This window comes from Danio rerio, chromosome 10 (assembly GCF_049306965.1).
Source record: "Danio rerio strain Tuebingen ecotype United States chromosome 10, GRCz12tu, whole genome shotgun sequence".
In the NCBI taxonomy this organism is placed as follows: Eukaryota; Metazoa; Chordata; class Actinopteri; order Cypriniformes; family Danionidae; genus Danio; species Danio rerio.
The window spans coordinates 10397976-10417955 of NC_133185.1; the positions used below are offsets into that span (position 1 = coordinate 10397976).

The 19980-nt window shown below is 37.2% G+C and overlaps 1 protein-coding gene across 3 annotated transcripts in view; it reads left to right on the forward strand.

Annotated features, from left to right (window-relative positions):
* rabgap1 (RAB GTPase activating protein 1) overlaps positions 1-19980 on the forward strand; it is a 149972-nt gene that overhangs the window by 119973 nt on the left and 10019 nt on the right. For all 3 annotated transcript variants that reach the window (XM_073914455.1, XM_073914456.1, XM_073914457.1), the window contains 4 exons: positions 1902-1994; positions 4521-4631; positions 4740-4844; positions 9714-9797. In XM_073914455.1, the coding sequence (XP_073770556.1) occupies positions 1902-1994; positions 4521-4631; positions 4740-4844; positions 9714-9797 (393 nt within the window). The remainder of the gene's footprint in view (positions 1-1901; positions 1995-4520; positions 4632-4739; positions 4845-9713; positions 9798-19980) is intronic.

The window sequence follows — 19980 nt, forward strand, 5'->3', positions numbered from 1 at the left end:
TGTTTTTTTTGCATCTCAGTCCTTTAACCCAAATACAAACCAGCATTTACTTCTCTTCCTCCAAGTCTCAACATCCCAACCCAACACTAAAAGCTTACTTTCACTGCTGTGTTTGTGTGCTATTTCAAAACGAGGGGCCCAGCGTTCAAAAATCTGATGCCTAAAACGGCCCCTTCCTCGGTTTCACTGTCACCACACACCGCAGTTTAACACCCTTCACGATCAAAAGAGCTTTTACACACACAGACACACTTCATTTCCCTACAGCCAAGTCTAATTGTTCCCAAGAGTGTCGCCAAAAACACGCTGACTGATGAAGCCCTCGTGACATGGAGGGCTTTTATATGGATCTCATTTCATCTGTGGAAGCATTACGGATTAAATATGGAACAGACCCGGTTCTGTGTCCTACAGCTAGTCTAAATAGAGCTCATTTACAAACACGCACGTACCTGCGGCTCTCGGCGTTCTGTTGAAAAATGGCTGGTTCTCTGAGCACAAAACACACTCAGTCTCTCAGAAATTGGGTCATTGCATGAAAATAGGGTAGTCTTGGGCTGCAGGTGGATAAATGTGGCACGGCTCGTGTGTTTGTGTCCAGCTCGCAGGTAGAGCATGAACAGAAATCCTTTTAAATGCATTAGTCTGGTAACATTTTAAATGAGTGGGTTTGTTTGAGTCACAGCTTTATTTGGGTTGGCGGTGAGTCTGGCTAGTTTTAAAGTCAGAAAGGCTTAGCTGTAATTTATTCAAGTTGACTATCAACAAGTCTGGTGCACTTCAGGGCAGAGTCTGGGGAAGAGCTGATATGTATTGGATGCAGTGTTGAGTGTAATTAGTTACAAAGTAACTAGCTAAATATATATATATATATATAATCCGAAAAGTATTTATAGCCTTCACTTTTTCCTATTAAAAAAACAAAACAAAAGCAGCTTTATTGGAATTTTTTTTCCTTCGGAAGATTCAGTTGATTGGACATTTGAAAAGGAATACACCTGTCTATAAAAGGTCTATTAAAGGGGCTAATAGTTTTGTCCTTAATGTTCTTAAAGGCTGCTTTTATTCTAACCGAAATAAAACAAACAAGACTTTTTTCAGAAGAAAAATATTATCAGACATACTGTAAAAAATTTCCTTGCTCTGGTAAACATCATTTGCAAAATATTTTAAAAAGAAAAAAAATGAAGGGGGCTAATAATTCTGACTTTAACTGTTTGGGCTAGAATAAAAGCAGTTATTAATTTTTTTAAAAACTTTGCGGACAAAATATTAGCCCCTTTAAGCTAATTTTTTTTTCCGATAATCTACAGAACAAACCATCGTTATATAACTTGACTAATTACCCTAACCTGCCTTGTTCACCTTATTAACCTAGTTAAGCCTTTTAATGTCACTGTATAGAAGCTGTATAGAAGTGTCTTGAAAAATATCTAGTCAAATATTATTTACTGTCATCATGGAAAAGATAAAATAAATCACTTATTAGAAATAAGTTTTAAAAACTATTATGCTTAGAAATGTGCTGAAACAATCTTCCCAGAAAAGAACAGAAATTGGGGAAAAAAATAAACAGGGGCGCTAATAATTCAGGGGGGCTAATAATTCTGACTTTAACCGTATGTGTGTGTGTGTGTGTGTATATATATATATATATATATATACATATATATATATATATATATATATATATATATATATATATATATATATATATATATATATATATATATATATATTTCAATTTTAAATTTAAATTTAATTTTAATTTTAAATAATTATTTTCTCGCACTACCACATCTTTAACACATTAAAACCCAATGTTCCAGGGTTAAACTTTTTTGTTTTGGTCTGTCCACATTCAAATAATTTCTCATTTACTTGTGTTTTATATTTAACAGATCAGCCAGAAGAAGCTGAAGAAGTACGAGAAGGAATATCACACCATTCGCGAGCAGCAAGAACAGCAGGAAGCGCCGATCGAGAGATATGAGGTAGATTTTAACCTTCATTCGTCTGTGCATCTCTGCCGGGAGTTACACATCTGCATTCATAACTGCGTGCATATGAATATTTACATGATCCATTTGGGTGTGCGTGCGTTTGCTCATATGCGTTTAATCTCGGCCGAGATTTGGTTCTCCCTCTCAATCAGAGCTGGTTTTCTACTCTGCGTCGAGCTAAAACTCATCTTCCGCCATCCCCATCCTGTATCTGGTGCTATTAGCATATGCGCTTTGTGCTTATAATGAGCAGCGATGTGAGACGAGGTCACCGCTGGGCTCAGAGATGATGCAAAAAGGGCCAGATGGATTTCTGATATCAGCTTCCTGCCAGTCAACTGTTAGACTGAGATCCGCGCATGAGGAATTACTGTGATCATTTGTACCTGTCCGTCAGAGTTGGAAATTTACACACACACACACACACACACACACACACACACACACACACACACACACACACACACACACACACACACACACACACACACACACACAGAGCACATTTCACACATTAAAAGAGCAGTACAGTTTACTGAAAATACAATGCTGTTAGAAGTTTGCAGGATCACAAATAAAGCCATAAATCAAAGTACATTGGAAATAGTTTGCTGGAGAGTGAACTTTAAAATTGAACTTTAAATCACAACTTTTTGTGTTATGCCATAAATCAGGTGCTTTCATGGTTTTAAAGTTAAAAAGATACCTTAAAGAGTAATTCTTGAAAAAATTAATGAATCTGACAAAGAATAGATGAGTTATTGAAGTAAACTAAATCTGCATAATGCCAAATTGTAATGCAATAAAAAGTGTGTGTTTCTGAAGCAGTTGTGCAATTTCAGTGAAGTTCAAATGCAATAGAGTTAGCAATGATATTAACAGTGATCAAATGATTAACAAAACAGAGCTAAACAATACATGACCGCTTTGCCAAGACTAACAACATAGTTGTTATTTAAAGGTACAGTTAACAATAAAATAAAATAAAACTGTAAATTACTTACTCTTTACTTGTTTCAAACCTTTATGAGTTTCTTATTTCTGTTTTACACAAAAGAATATACAGGGCTCGGCCTATAAGAGTACACCCCTTACAAATCTCTCTTTTAAATTAATATTTACTATATGATTCTATATTGAAATTATTTTATATAATGTTAAAGTCAGAATTATTAGCCCCCCTTTAAATTGTTTTTCTTTTTGAAATATTTCCCAAATTATGATTAACAGAGCAAGGAAATTTTCACATCGAGTCTAATAATATGTTTTCTTCTGGATAAAGTCTTATTTATTTTTTATTTTGCCTAGAATAAAAGCTTTTTTTTTTTTTTTTTACTTTTAAACACTATTTTAAGGACAAATTATTAGCCCCTTTAAGCTATATTTTTTGATAGTCTACAGAACAATCGTTATACAATAACTTGCCTAATTACCCTAACCTGCCTAGTTAACCTAATTAACCTTGTTAAGCCTTTAAATGTCACTTTAAGCTGTATAGAAGTGTCTTGAAAAATATCTAGTCAAATATTATTTACTGACATCATGACAAAGATAAAATAAATCAGTTATTAGAAATACGTTATTGAAACTGTTATCTTTAGAAATTTGTTGAAAAAGTATTCTCTAAAAAAGAGATTCTTTGACTATGTTTTGGATTATTGTCTTGCTGAAATGTCTACCCTGGATTCATCTTAATCATTCTGGTAATATAGACATTGTACTGAAACAGATAATATTAATTTACACTGATGAAGGGCAGGGGCTTGCTGAAGAACTATTCAGAGATGTCAGCTGCTGTCTGGGCATTCACTGCCTTTCTACATCTTTCTTTTTTTCATGTGTACTTCATGTGTACTTTTCCCCTGTGTCATATCACTGTATTACTCATAATTTCATTTGTAAACTAATTAATGTGGATCCCTTAGGTTATTACCAACGTCCTGCGAAAATTTCAATTCAACGACATCCTTAGAAATATTCTTTTTTCACATAGTTTTCTGAGAGGAATTGTGACTTGATCAATACTTATTTTCCCCACTGTATATCTGCTAAAGGGCATTTACATTAATTATTGTCTTATTTTTTAAGTGTTGTCTTATATATATATTAAATTTAATACCTGTAATTTCAATGTTAAATAACTATAAATAACTATCCAACAGTATGTTTATTATTAATAGTATTATAACTAATATCACTGTTAAATGCATTGCGTTTGAACTCTGTCATTCCTTCACTGAATATGTAGAAAGGCTTTAGAAGCACACATTTGCATTATTATTCATGTCATAAAAAACTCTCGCTCTTTAAAAGTGTCTCTTGATCTAACAGCCAGAGGACTGAAAGTCCAGTCAGTGGTATGTAAATTGCTTTCTGACATATTTCCCTTCAACTTGTCAATTTTTAATCAGGTTTCTTCTCCAAGGTTCCTTGTATTCCCAGCACAGTTAACCATTATAGTGACAGTCACAAGACACTGATGGAGTCACACGCTCACACTCTCTCTCTACTCTCTAGAGAGAAAACCGGCGGCTACAGGAAGCCAACATGCGACTGGAGCAGGAAAATGACGATTTGGCTCACGAGCTGGTCAGCAGTAAGATTGCCCTGAGGAAAGATCTGGACAACGTAAGCTTTTGAGCCCATTTTAAAAATGATTTCTTTCTTTTTAAGTTTCTGACATGGCTTAGACTTCTGGTATGTACATTATAACTTTGTGTGTTTTTTTCCTCTTAGGCTGAGGAGAAAGCAGACGCGCTCAACAAAGAGCTTCTCATCACTAAACAGAAACTGGTGGAGTCGGAAGATGAGAAAAGACGACTGGAGGAAGAGTCTGCACAGGTCAGACACTTCCTAAAACATCTGAAACACATGCTCTTTTAGGCAGAATAGTTCGTAGTGGCATGCTGTGGGAATGGTGCACTGACAAACAAATTGTCACCAAATCAAAACTCTTTATTTGCACTCATTCTTTGAATTGCAGCTTAGCTCAGTCTTTTTCTCAGTATCATGAGGTGTCTTGAAAAGTGTGGATTATATATAGTATTGAAGGTGTTCAGAATGGTGTTGTACTGTACTTTTTTCCCCTTTACCATTTACTTACACAATTTAAACATTGTTAACATAATTCTGTGTTAAAAATGCAATTATAATAGTTATATATAATAAAAATATAATATATTTTTAAATGCTTTAACTTCACCTGAAAGCTAAATATTTGTCTAATTATTAATAAAATTAAAGGAATAGGAAATTCTGTCATCATTTACTCATCCTTCACTTGTTCCAAGCTTTGTGTTGAACACAAAGGAAGATACACTGAATATATTGGGAAAAGCCTTTTGACTTCCATTGTGTATTCTGTTTCTACTATAGATGTCAGTGGCTGTTTTTTTTCCCATCAATGTTCAGAATATCTTGTTTTGTATTGAGCAAAACAAATTCATAAACATTTAGTACCACTGAGTAAATGGTGAGGGAATGTTTTCCAAAACTAAACTTTTCGGGTGAACTATCTCTTTAAATGAAATAGCTCTGCATGTTATTATCTTTGTTAAAACAGTGACAAAGAAATTGCCAGGGAAGGACTACATTATGTGTGGTGAGCGGACTGGTGCCTTTGGCCCCGTTTACACTAGTGTGTTTTAGTTTTAAAACGGCGTTTTAGAATGAAAACGATCCGCGTCCACACTCGCGTTTTACACAGCGTTTCTGAACTGCTCTCCGTCCACACCAAAACGCTGAAAACGCACATCACGTGACCACACACACTCTCTTGGGCAAGTGCTGCAGCCCATCTACCCAGATAAGAGCTGTGCTAGTCGGACTTCTCATCAAGCATCTCCCGCTGGATCTAATCTCACTATATTTATTAAATGGGAAATTTCATTCATCTTGTTGTCTTTATCTAACGACATATTCCCTGACTTTGGTCATTGGAATCTATTACTTGTTCTCAGGTAACGTGTTTTGGCTGAGCGCAAAGATAAGTTAATGATTATTGTAACCACGTAGCCTACATTCTGTATATTGACTGATCGCTAGCCTTTATTTCCTATAATGTATTGACTTATTGTATGTTATACTTTTATAATGGCCATTATCGATTATTAAAACTGATATTCAACAAAAGAGAGGGGATGTTTTGTATTTTCACTGAAATTGAAAGGAGACAGTTGTTATCGGCTCCGTTTAGTTATAAATATCCACACAGTGAATATGACGCTCATATATGCAGCACGGCGCCTCAACATTTCTGCTGTCTGTTAAGTTGCTAATATTAAAATGAAAATAGGCAGTTCCTTAAATCATGTTTACATTTTATTGTTGAGAAAGTGAAACAACGTAGCCAGGGTGATGTGAATGAAGTTATAAAGTACACTGTTTCCTTTGAAGATTTACCCGTGTCCTCGGTATAGTCTGTTTTCCATATCAAACTGAGAAGAAGAGACTGCAGCCTTGATCAAACTTGCGAAGTCTGAACTTACAAGGAGAGGATGCAGGACTGAACTGTGTGTAACGTTAGGCTACTTAATATTGAGAAAAAGCCCCAATCAGAGAGACGAATGTCTGCAGCCCCGCCTCCGTTTTCAGATGCCTCTGTTTTCCATCATCCACACTGAGACGGAGCAGCAGCATTTCAGAATGAAAACGGCCCCTCCAGCGTTTTCGAAACGCTCCGTTTTCGGCCCTTGAGAACTCCGGCGTAGTGTGGATGGATGGCGTAACCGTAGCAAAGCTTATGCGTTTTCAAACTAAAACGCATTAGTGTAAACGGGGCCTTTGTCCTGTGGCTGCTGTTGCATCATCCAAGTGGATGCTGCACACTGGTGGTGGTGTGAAGAGACCACCCCTCATAATTGTGAAGCGCTTTGGGTGTATGGCAATACACAATAAATGCGCTATATAAATGCACATTACATCACTCTATAAATACCTGGATGATGCACTTATTCAACTGTTAAAAAGAAGTGTGGAATGTTGGACACTTCACGCACTCAACAGCCGCTGCTTTGAACACATAGCTGAAGGGGCGAGCTTTCAGGCAATGATGTTGGATTAGCTTATTTATTTGGGATTGTGAAAACCAAGTGCTTCTATGAGAATGGTTATACTGCCTCTCGATGGTGAATGAAGGCAGTTATACTCATGGCAGGTATTATTTGGTAGTTTTGTTTGGTTATTTATTTTACTAGTTTTGCAATCGTCTAATGTCATCCGGGAAACGGTTTGAATTTCCGATTGTTAAAAACACTGTTAGTGTTCCATTTGGGATGACACTAAATTCATATACCATGCTGGTGAGTGTGTAAGTGCATAGTGGATAGTGTGCCATTTGGGACGCAATTTTCATTCTTATGAGACACTTCTTTTCACATTTTCACTGTTTCACAACATTAGTCCTGTTTTTTTAATTTATTTATTATTATATATATTTTTTTTCTTAATCTATGGTAACACACAGGCGCTTGAAGCTTTGCCCTCTTTTGAAAAAGCATAATCTCAATTGAATGTAAAGTGACAGTCATCAAAACGGCACAATTTGAAACAAAGCCTAAAAGGGCCAGTTTCAAAGAGATATAAAACAATATTTGTGAGGTGTTTTGAGCTGAAACTTCACATACACACTCTAGGGACATGAGAAACTTATTTCACATTTTGTAAAAATGAGCATGTTACATACTCTAAATTTTGCATTGCTCTATAAAGCACGCCAGACCTGTAACAATAGATTTAAAAAAATTACATGAAATAAGACACCCTTAAAGGGCGTCATGGTGGCACAGTGGGTAGCACGATCACCTCACAGCAAGAAGGTCGCTGGTTCAAGCCCCGACTGGGTCAGTTAGCATTTCTGTGTGGAGTTTGCTTGTTCTACCTGTGTTTGCATGTGTTTCCTCTGGGTACTCTAGTTTTTCCAACAGTGCAAAGACATACACTCTAGGTGAATGGGGTAAGCTAAATTGTAGTGTATATGTGTGAATGTTAGAGTGTATGGGTGTTTCCCAGTGTTGGATTGCGGCTGAAAGGACATCTGCTGCGTAAAACATATGCTGGATAAGTTGGTGGTTCTTTCGCTGTGGCGACTTTCGATTTATAAAGGGACTAAGCTGAAAAGAGAATGAATGTGTGAATGAATGAATGAATAAAAGACACCTATAAAATTAATGAGGAGCCTGAAGTCTCATCTCCTGTTCAAAAGAAAACAACCACAAAGCTGATTGACCAGAGAAATAACGTAAAGTCAAGTTTATTTGACATTTAAATTGAAAAAAAGAAATAAAAATCTTGCAGAGGGAAAGCTAAAATAACAAAAACTCAACAATTACTAAGTTTTAAATCCTCTTACCTGCACATAAATAAAAACAAATTAAACAACAATTACTTACCTTCCTACTAACCACAAAGCATGATAAAACTTAAAGCACCCTCCCTATCACATGCATCTCTGTACATTGGTCTTAATAGTTTAACACCCAGTGTCAAATTCCACAATATCCCCAAACAAGCACAACATAAGTTCTCACAAATAAACAAAACAAGACAGGAGAGAGGAGACTCTCTGAACGATCTTCCAGTCTGGTTTAAATGAACTTCACCAACACACCGACAAGATTAGGTGTCAACACCTAATTCACTGCACCTTTATACGTTCATAAAGAAACTTGTCAGAAAGACAGTGGAGAGAAAAAAACCACAACAAAAAGAAACTTCAAATCAAATAACTTTTCTTTTATATTATTGCTTAAAAAAACACAGCATTATAGGTAGGGCCAGACAGAATCTGCAGACATGTTTTTGCTATTTCTGTAGAGAATTTTGTAATAAATCTGTGGATTTATGCAGAATGATTTTGAACTTTTATTTAAGGTTTACAATGCAAAAAGCAAAGCATTGGTATAGCATTTCTTTCATATAATAAATTTACTAAAAGACAAAAAATATTACTTTACAAACTTTATTGTAAATAAATCAAATGAACATTTTTCGATTAGTCAATATTATTACTGAACTTAATTTAAAACTTAATAAATATACATTTACACATATTTAAACAAATAAATAGACTCAATGATGTGCTAAAAATATGCAGAAATCTGTGGATTTCTGCGCGCGCATATTCTGTGTGGGCCTAATAATAGGTCACATTTAAACAAATCTTTTAAATAAAGATTCAAGTCATCTCCTCAGTAAATCCATAATGAGTAATGGTTTACTATATTTATGTCAGAGTTTATAGTTTATTCTTTAATATCATAGAACGAGAGCAAACTCACAGTATGCTGGATGTGTGTTTGAATTGATTGTTTTGAGGCTGTGGAACAGTCTAGGCGGTGCACACACTTGTCCTAAATCGATGTCCTCCAGAGGGGACACTTGGCTTAAATATAGTATCGTTGTAATATGACTGATTTCTATTTAGTTGAAAAAGCAGAAGAGTTTATAGACCATTTTGAAGGATGTAAACAAAAACAATGGTCCCAACATATTTCCTGTTTTACTTTTTTTAATTTCTATAGCTTCCAAGAATCCAAAAAGAGTCACATATTGATAAATGATGTTATGATTGTTGTTTTAACATCAGTTTTGATTGAATTGCCTCTTGTTACAGTTATAAAATACTTTCATAACGAGCAGAAAATGTTTATCGGCCAATGACAAGACCACATTGAAATAGTCTATAACTTGCGTTTACATCTGTGTTTTCAGCTGAAGGAGATGTGTCGGAGAGAGCTGGATAAATCTGAGTCCGAGATCAAGAAGAACGGCTCCATCATCGGCGAATACAAACAGGTGAAGACACACACTGACTTGCATGGCCCGCTGGTCCTGTTTGAGATTCCATGGGCCTTCTATCACTGTAATGAAGTCCACTATGCCTCTATTAGGACACTGTGGCCGTACCAAACTCTAAATCACTTTAAATGGTCCAGTCTCTGTCATGTCTCATCTTAAAACACCCCATCATCCAATTAAACGACCTTCATAAAACTCTTAACTGAGGCACTCGATAAATGTGCATTGCTTTTACAGTAGGTTTTCCTTGCCCTGCCAAATATTTGCCTGATTTATTTTTATGCTTGCTTTAGTTTTTGTCTTCGGCAGCTCTTCTAAAAGTGATCTGTTGAGCTGGTTAACCTCGGTGATTCTAAACCCATATTGCTCATAATTTATCTGTAAGTCAGCGCGGTTTGTAATCTGATGTTTCACAGTGCTAAACGCAGGGTTTTTACCTTTTCATCAATATTTGCGGTATAATTATCCAATGTACAATTATTATTTTTTTTTTATCAGAAATTATTGCCATGCCCAGATACCTTGACCCATGTGAATTAATGTATTTCTTGTGGGGGAAAAAAATAGAGTCTCCACGCAGTTCCCCTCTCGCTTCTTCAAAAAAAGAAAAAGAAATACTGTGTCCGTTGATTCGAACTGATCCTGAACAGAGACTGGCAGTATGTCAAAAGTATGAACACACACCATTGAAAACAGCATACAGTAGGCTACAGCAGTGGCTCTCAACCATTCACCAAAATCAGTTTTTGTATTCCTCACTTCACGTTTGTCATGAAGACGTTGTGAGATAAAGTTGACAAATTTGTTTTTCATTCACACAGTGGCTCTTAATTGTCAAAATATTTGCTACGAATGCAAAAAATAGAAAATCTTATTTCTTTTTAAATGATGAATTTTCTGAAGCAGTGTGTAAATAGGATTAACACTACATTAGGTCATTTTTTTATGCACTAAAATTTCAGACGGAAAATGTAGGTAAACTGTTGCATGATAATTTTAAGTATTGGTGACTGCTACTGGCTTTTATCAAAGACAAGTCTTGACACTTGTATAGTATTGAATGGGGAATAGTGTAAATGTCAATATGGCGAATTAAGCCCCGCCTATTAACCAAGGAGCCAATCGGCAATCACTATAGAAAAACGTTTCATCGGGGAAAAGCTTGGACCAGATGTGAGATTTTACGACAGTTTTGATGGTCAACATATGCACTGGAATCTCAGCGATCACTACCTGAACAGACATATTAAATATATCCACATATTTGAAAGCTGTACTTTTAATTGAGCCAAATGCACTTGAAAACAGAAGTTTTTTGATTTTGTAATTTTTATGAAACAAACGCAAGGTACAATCCATACTGTCACACACACATTACAGCAACTACTTAAACACCCATAAACTTGTAAACATAGTGTTCATGTCATTTCTGGAGGAGATTCACCATCTGGACCAAGTTTTATCTTTAGAAGAGCAGCACGATCTGATGATCATTATCCAGATGATGATAATATGTAGTATGGCCATAAATATGGTTTGTGTCGTTATCTCGTTTCTTTCGAGTGCGCATGCGCAATTGCTCCAGCACCTTGAAAAAATGCTGATTTTGAGACGGTTGTTGTTTGATTTTAATGATGATTCCAAATATGTAATGTAAATGTAAGCTTGGCAAACAGTTTTGGAGAATTTGATGCTTCCCAATTCAGACAGAATGCCCAAACATACTGCCCTAGTGGCGTTTCAAAAATAGCCGCTAAGTGAAATGACTTGCCTTAAAGGGGCTTTGCTTTTATGCTGCAAGGATGAAAAAAAGAAAATTGACCATTTCTTTACTCCCGCTTTCATGTTTTGCAACATTGTTTGATGTTATTTTCACCCACAAGCAAACACTGAAACACCAGTTTTACTATGTGTTGTGTTTTGCCCAAAGATTGTCAGTTTGAGGCATGTGATTGTTCATCATTTAGTTGTGATATCCAAACACTGCATCATTTCATAGAGTACACGTTTGGCATCAAAATTTATAAAAGCTGTACAGTTTTCATAGCCTTGCGGTAAAATCTGAAGACGTTAACTTCTTTACCCAGTGCTTAATTTTTAAATGAACAATTTCTGGAACAAAACCTGGAAATAAAAGTCACCACGGTGATAACTCGGAAAAAAAAGCATCACATTTCTGAACAATCTTTATTAATTTGTGCCATACATGAGTCATTTGTGCAAAAAAAAAAAACTGTCTACAAAACATAATTTTTATGGAACATCACTGTTCAGTTTACTAACACTATTGACATTCATTCCCTTTGCTATGTGCCATGTAAAAAAAAAAATTAAATGACAATTCAAGAAGAGCCCACAGCCCTCTACTTCATGTTTTTGGCTCACTTGAGATCGCTTTGCTTCAGTCTCCTGCTATCCTGATCCAGGGGCTGTAGTTCCATCTTTTCGAGATCTCCTTTGACGAAGCTTATTATCTGATTTACTCATGTTTATAAAGAATCAAATAATGCTTGACTGCCTCTGCAAAAATCTGACTTTTCCAGAACAAGACACGACAAGATCTTGCTCAAATTAAGCTTAAGTTATAAGAAAGCTGCAACTGTATCACTAAGAAATCTAATCCAAGGCTTTTAAAGAACCACCATTTTCTTCAGACCTTTCTGCTATTATTCTTTTGATTACCTTTTAGGTTTTTATTTTCAGTCATGTAACTTCTCCTAAATAAATGATCATTAGCCTGGAAGAGACAAACCACAATACATCTTATGTATTTAAAAGCCTCAAGTGCTATTGTTTGGTGTATGCGCATATTTTATCTGGTCTTTTTCTTCTGCTGTTCCTCCTGGCTGGAAGTCTGTCAGCCGTTTGAGCCGTATGGTTGAAATTTTGGCACACTGATTAGGGTTTCAGTATCCCAGCTGGCAATTATGGTATCAGTGTCTCGAACAGTCCTTCTCCAGCAGCGTTGGCATGAAATAGAAAATTGCTGGTCTTAATGTCAATTATTTATCCGTGCTTGCATTTCAATATCAATTTTTTTACTTGACAGTTTTTAATCAAGGTGGCATGGTGGCTCAGTGGTTAGCACTGTCACCTCACAGGAAGAAGGTCGCTGGTTCAAGTGCCAGCTGAGCCAGTTGGCATTTCTGTGTGGACTTTGCACTTTCTCTCCTTGTTTGCTTGGATTTTGTCTGGGTTCTCTGGTTTCGCCCACAGTCCAAAGACATGCACTATAGGTGAATTGGATGAACTAAATAGGCCATAGTGTATAGAGTGTGTTTGAGTGTAAGAGTGTATAAGGGTTTCCCAGTACTCTACTGCGTAAAACATAAGCCGGAATAGTTGGTAGTTTATTCCGCTCTGGTGACCCCTGACAAATAAGGGACTAAGCCGAAGGAAAATTATTGAGTAAATGATTTTTAATAAAAAAAAAAGACTCAGAAATGATTCAGTGAAACTGCTTTATCCAGTGCGTCTTCTGTCCTCTAAAAGCTTAATTAAAATCTGCCTTCATCCAGTCAACAACAGATTGATGAACGAAGTCCCTTGCGCAAACCTACATAATATTAGCCTGATTCTGGCATGATTCATTTAATGTTGAGTGTTGTGGGAATTTGTGAGCAGCAGTGGGTGCCAGGATATAAAAATCAATCATTTAATGTTGTGAAATGTGTCCTGATCAACAACATCTGGCATGGTGATTGGAGTGTTTAATGCTGTCCTGACAAAAAAAAGGCATTTTTGGACCTCCACAATAGGTTCGGTCATTTTTGACATGTTTTTTTTTTTGTTGTTGTTGTTGTTGTTTTTTTTTTTAAACAGTAGAACATTCCAGAAGCGATCAGTGACATTGAGAATGAACATTTAAAAACCGACATTTTAACATTTAATTTCCTCCTCCAAAAAGTAATGAAGATAAAATAAATGAACATACAAAACATAAATAAATAATTAATAACTAGTCACGTTAAGGATCTAGACCAGGGGTCAGCATCTATTGTGATCAAAAGTGACATGTTGGCCCTTCTACCACCTAATAAATTTAGTTTGTAGCGGCAAAGCATATTTGCCATTAAATTACATTATTATCAGGGTTCCCGGGCTTCTTAAAAGAATTTAAATTTCAGACATATGGATTCAAGACCTGAAAAGTACTTAAAAACAAACATGAAAGTCCATGAATTAAATTTGAAAGAATTTGAAAGAAAAATGCCAAATTCTTGTACAACAGCACTGACAAATAACGCACATTTTATCAATACCTCAGACACCGCATTTGACTATCATCAGCATTGCATTCAACAAATTTGATTACCCTTCTTTGAACATGACTTTTAAAAAAAAAAGTCAAAGTTTTTGAAAATTGCTCTAACATTTGTAACAAATTTTAAGTGTAAGTGAAATGTTAAGTTTTCATGGCTGTGCTGGGGTGAAAATTAAAAAGGTTCTTCTGGGAACCCTGTATAATGACACAATATAGCTAACATTTCTCAATCTCATTCAATACAGGTGAGGAAACCCCATTATTTCATATCCAGATCATTGCCTCCTGAGACTAGGCTGCATTTACACTGCATGGTTCAAGTCACTCAGTTACCTTTTTTTTCTCCCATGTGGCACAGATCAAATGTACATGTAAGCAGGAACAAATCACATGGACTCAGATTTATTAAAATCAGATTCAGGCCTTGTGTATTTGTGATAATTTATACAAATATAAATCGGATCCATGCCCTTGTGTCTGCAGTGTAAGCAGGTAAATGGGATTTTCACCTGTCAATGTGAAACGCGCATCATTAAAAACCATAAGGACGTCAGACTGACGCTTTCAGAACAGACTTCAGTAGAGTCGCAAACCTTAAATCTCATACACGTGGACTTAAAAGGCTTTTATATTGTCATGTAGCACAAGTATTTAAGCATATTAACAGCAAGAGCAAAAGAGAGCGCAATATCTGCCACGTAACCAATTTAAACTAATATAAAACTACTGCATACATCACGTGTATAAATCATGTCATGGACATTACATTAATACCTACTGGTTTAAAAAAGGCCTAGACTAAAAGAAAATGACCAAATGAGAACTTTTCTGTCATAAATTTTAGTAAAACAACGACCCTGCAAACAGATTAGATACAGGAACGGAGAAAAGGACGGTTTTATTATCAGCGTCAGTCAGCGCCCGCTCTTTTTTTTTTTCCTGCTCATTGCCCCTTTGCCGTGTGCAGTGTAAAAGATGATGTGAGCAGGTCACCAAAAAAATCGGATACAGTCACAAAATCAGAATCGACTATCAAGATCTCCAGTGTATATGCAGCCTTAAATGCATTCATGCACATATAGTGTAAAATGTCTGTTTATCATTGCAGTCATGTTCACCTTAATTAGTTTCCAACCTCCCTTCCATCAGGACATTATTCAATTCAACAACTTTAAAGAGAATTATTGTTTGCACTTATCACATTAATACATACAGTAAATGTCAGATGTCTGCAATTCTGCACACCTGTGATTCTAACCAATAGGAGCACAGAAGCTTTTACCTCAAGATATTCTGCTGCTAGTCAGAATGAGTAAAATAAAAATCGTACTCTCCGATGATGACAAGACAGCTAGCACAAAACACAGTTTTTATTTACTATTTCTGTTTTTGGAAGTCAGGTACTAAATCCACCTTTTTCCAACAAACATATAAGTTCAAGCTGGAGCTCATGTATGTTTAAATGCTGATGTGATGTGTGTGTTGAGCGTAGAGGAGAAGCTGGCCTGAAAGTAGCACCTTCAGTGCAGTATGAGAGCTTCTCTGAAAAATAGTTGAGCTGCTGTCCCTGCAGAGCTCATTTTAATGGGGCCGCTGACAGCATGATTCATGGTGGAGCATGATAATGGTGTCCTCTGAGCTGAACCAGCTCTGTCTCATGCACACACACACACACACTCGCACTCTTATTGCTTCCATGAGCCAGACAACACACAATGAGCGTCAAAGGCCTGCAGGTATCGCGCTGGACAGCTTCCCAGTGTGAAGTGAACACACATTCACACAGAAGGCTCATTAGTGCGAGGAGGAAAGCTTTAACACATCTGCCGTCTGAAGACAAGGCTGGCAGAACACAAAGCCGGAACATAAAAGAAAACTTTCTATACAATGTTTCAGGCGCCATTCAAAAGTCGTTCGCAAATAAATACATTATTCCTGACTGACATCACTGGAGCGCAAACTGCGTCTGTAAAAATTTTGTTTAATGAAAATATAAGCCATGCATTTGTTTGTTTGTTTGTTTGTTAGCTAAATGAGTGGCTCATATTTGAGTTGTTGATGTTATGTTGCATTTTTACTGTCACACATGACAGAAATGAATATAATAAGTACACCTGCCAACACTCCTTTTTTTTCTCTGCGAATCTACTGTTTCAGACCCATCTCCCGCCAGCCCCCTATTTTGTATTTTCTCTCGTAATTCCTGGTTTGCTACAGTCTGTAACACCACCAGGTCACCAACTTTGACAGCCACTCGAAACCCGGTCCATATTACAGTGACTGTTATTATTGGTCATCTTTATCAGGCTTGCATTTGCAAAATGGGACCCTTTTGGTGGTCGTGGTGTACAACAGAACGTTTCAAACGACGTCATTTTTACTCGGAAATGCAACCCAAGCTCATTCTGAAAACGAAGTCTTGCGAACGTTTCTGGGGACAGCTGAATACGTCCCGGCAGGTATGTACGGCCGCGTTTATTTTTTTCAAGCAAACGCTAAGGGGCGGTGTGACGCTGTTCCCTATCGCGCTTGCCGGCCGACCGGCCTGCCTGCCGACCACTTACCTCCTTGTGGAGGGTTTCCCCGTTTGTCCACTCAGCTCACCGTGTAGGCAGGCTCGAGATGCAGAGAGAAGTCGACCATGGCGATCAGTTTCGAGTCCAGGGAAGAGCGGTTCCAGCAATCACGTAAGACAAAAACAGAATCCCAAAAATTAAGTGAACAAGTTTCGTAACAGGGTGAGAACGCGGTGAAATCCGAAAACGCGGTAGAAAAAAAAACCCAGGGCTTTTCTTTTTTTGGACGGCTTTTTGTAAACTGTTGCTCGGGTTTAGGGAAGCGAGCAGGCGGGCGGGTCGATCGGTAAAATTGGTTGGGTTCAGGGAAGGAGGAGGGTGGGTCGGCCGATTGGCCGGTCGCGCAGTCAATCATCCTGTCAGTCGGACAGCGGCCTCTGGTGGGTTCACATGAGAACAGCGCGGGCGCGAACCACACTCGCGAGAGGCGTCTGAGACGCGAAAAAGTGCACAACAGTGGCCTCTCACGAATTTGCGAAAACAAAAACTGCAGCCCTACGTACCCGCCAGGACGTATTCCGCGGTCTCCAGAAACGTCCACTGGACTACGTTTCCACAATGAGCCCAGGTTGCGGAAATGTCTACAGTAAAGCCACACGGTTCTTTCACATATCACATGAGAAGAACTTCTCACAAAACAGATGCTTCATACTCATAAATACTTGTGGATAAATGTTTATTACCAACCTTTCTATAAACTTAATTTGATTATAACTGTATAAAATAAAATTAAACATGGCAGTTTTAGGTTGCAGAAGCATCATTTGTTGCAGTTTTTTCCAGCTTCCCCTTTGTTTTTTCAAGCTTCACTCTCACGTTTGTCCTTTCTTAAAGGATCAGATATCAGAAGCGCTTCAATAATCTCGCGCACGTTATTAATTTTAATTTATTAATTTATTGAGCTAAACAAGTTAATTCATTTAATTATAGACGCGCGACGAGCTCTCTGGAGAAAGTGAAAGCACACACACGGGCTCTTAAAATATCAACAGGACACAGCAGATTTTGTTATTCTTGGCTTTTTGGCTGTTCATCAAGACAGCGACAAGGTTTGTTTGAGCTCGGGTCGACCATGGCTTGTTATTTTATGCATATAGTATTACAGTGTAATGCCTTGACTGTGTTTTTAAAAATGGTGTTTTTTTTTGTTTTAATTCTCCTGCTTTTGCAAATGACATATGTTTGTAAATCAATAGCGTTCAGCTGTGGGTCTTGCTCCGCCTTTTGCTTCCCTTTTTTCGTGTTTGGTACCATTTGCAAAGGGTAACCAAAAAGTGGTACGGTACGGGTCTCTTTTAGATACCCATTGATAGTGGAAACGTCCAGAAACCACTCAGTGGAAACGGGCTATATGACTGACTAACAGTAATACCACAAACATCAACGCGCATCACTCCACTATCCCAGTTCTCAACTGTGTTACTAAGGGCGTACTCACACTAGGTACAGTTACCTTGAACAGTGCCTAAGCGCAGGTTGCTTTACATACATTTTATATTTACATCAAAATTGAGTAATACTTCAGTTTTAACCCTCAGCGGTATAGTTTGCAGAGTTTTATACTGTGTACAGACTCTCAAACATGTATCTCAAGTTATTTTGTGTGATAGTTAAATATATTTTAAATAAACTGCAAACTAAAACATGTAGACTAAATTTTTTCTCAGATTCTTTCTTGAAACTCTTCCCTCTTAGTCATGTGCCAGTCTGATGGCTCATTATGCAGTTTATTATGCAGGTCTTTGTCTTCTCAGATGTGACTCACTGCATTATTAATGATAGTTAACACCTTTTTGCATAGACCATTTTCACTCAAAAAGTGACTTAGACAATTTAATTCAATATATTGTTTTCTGTGAGCGGGTAAACAAGATGATTTCCACATTATTTTGAAGCAAAAACACTAGGCTACAAGATCTAGTTCCCAAAAGTCTTGTGAACAAATGTTCTCTTTGTGTTTCACAATCTTATTTCAGTGACTTTAAATTTTTTGTTTTTCACAAACTACACACAAAACCTTTCTTTCTCAAATACACAAACCCATACAAACATACTGCTTAGGTATTGTTGTAGCCCAGCTTGTGCTTTTAACGGTATTACCACACTTTAGCCAATAATATGTTATTAAGATACTGAAAACAATACAAATGTCAGTGCATGTCAAAACTTCTCCACGGCCCCAAAACTCCCTCAGAAACCTGAAGGTTAACCAGTGTCATGGCTCGAAATATACAGCAGGAATACTCTACGGGGTTTCCACAGGGTCTTAAATACTAAAATCAAAATTTTAGACCTTAAAAACTCTTAAATTTACTAAAATATTGTGCTGTAGGTCTTAAATGTTTTTTAACAGATCTTAATTTTCCTTTGTTCATGTATTGCTACCCAATCTGGCCAAAACCCATACAATCACCAACAATCCATCTCAATAAAACTTTAGCCCCTTTCACACAGTGATACCGGTAAATATCCGGAAAATTTTCGGAAAGACTTTACCGCAGGGTCCCCGCGAGTCCTTAAAAAGTCTTGAAATGTCTTAAATAAAATTTTCGATTTTTAAGGTCTGAAAATGTCTTGAATTCTGTAATTTTCCATAAGGAGGTCTTAAATTTCATGTGGGATCTTAAATTTCATGTCCAACTCGTCTTTTTTATTCGTTTTTTTCAACCGCTATTTGACCAGCGCAACATTTGGGGGCAGCACTTTGTGGGTGCAACCTGCATCATTCCATAGGTGACATACAAGTGATTGATGAATGCGTTGCGTTGATACTTCGCCACCACAGCATTTTGCGAATCGCAAGCATGGGCAAATGTTTGTTTGATGACAATTGGTTGGAGGACGAAAAGTATCGGGGGTGGCTAAAGAAAACAGCCAGTAATCATGAAGGGAGGTGTGCTTTATGTAAAAAGACGATAAAACTGGGGACAATGGGCCGCAAATCGCTCGATTCACACATGAAAGCAGAGAAGCACAAAAAGTATGTGTAGTCACAGGCAAGTAGTTTGCCCATAAGTGTGTTCTCATCGAGCACTTCGACCTCAGCCTTCCACAAGGCCGTCCACTTCTAGCAATGCCTTCAGCAGCTTTGCGAATATAGTTACATTTAAGGCCGAAATACTGTGGGTATTTCAAACCGTAAGCCGCCACCACTCGTACACCTCAAATGAGGACGTCCACCTAGTTTTTCAAGCAATGTTCCCTGACTCAGAGTGTGCGAGTACGTTCACATGTGGAAGAGACAAAACTGTATATTTAGCACGATTTGGTGTTGCCCCATACCTAAAGAAGAAACTAATTTCACAAGCAAACAAGGATGCTTTCATCATATAGTTCGATG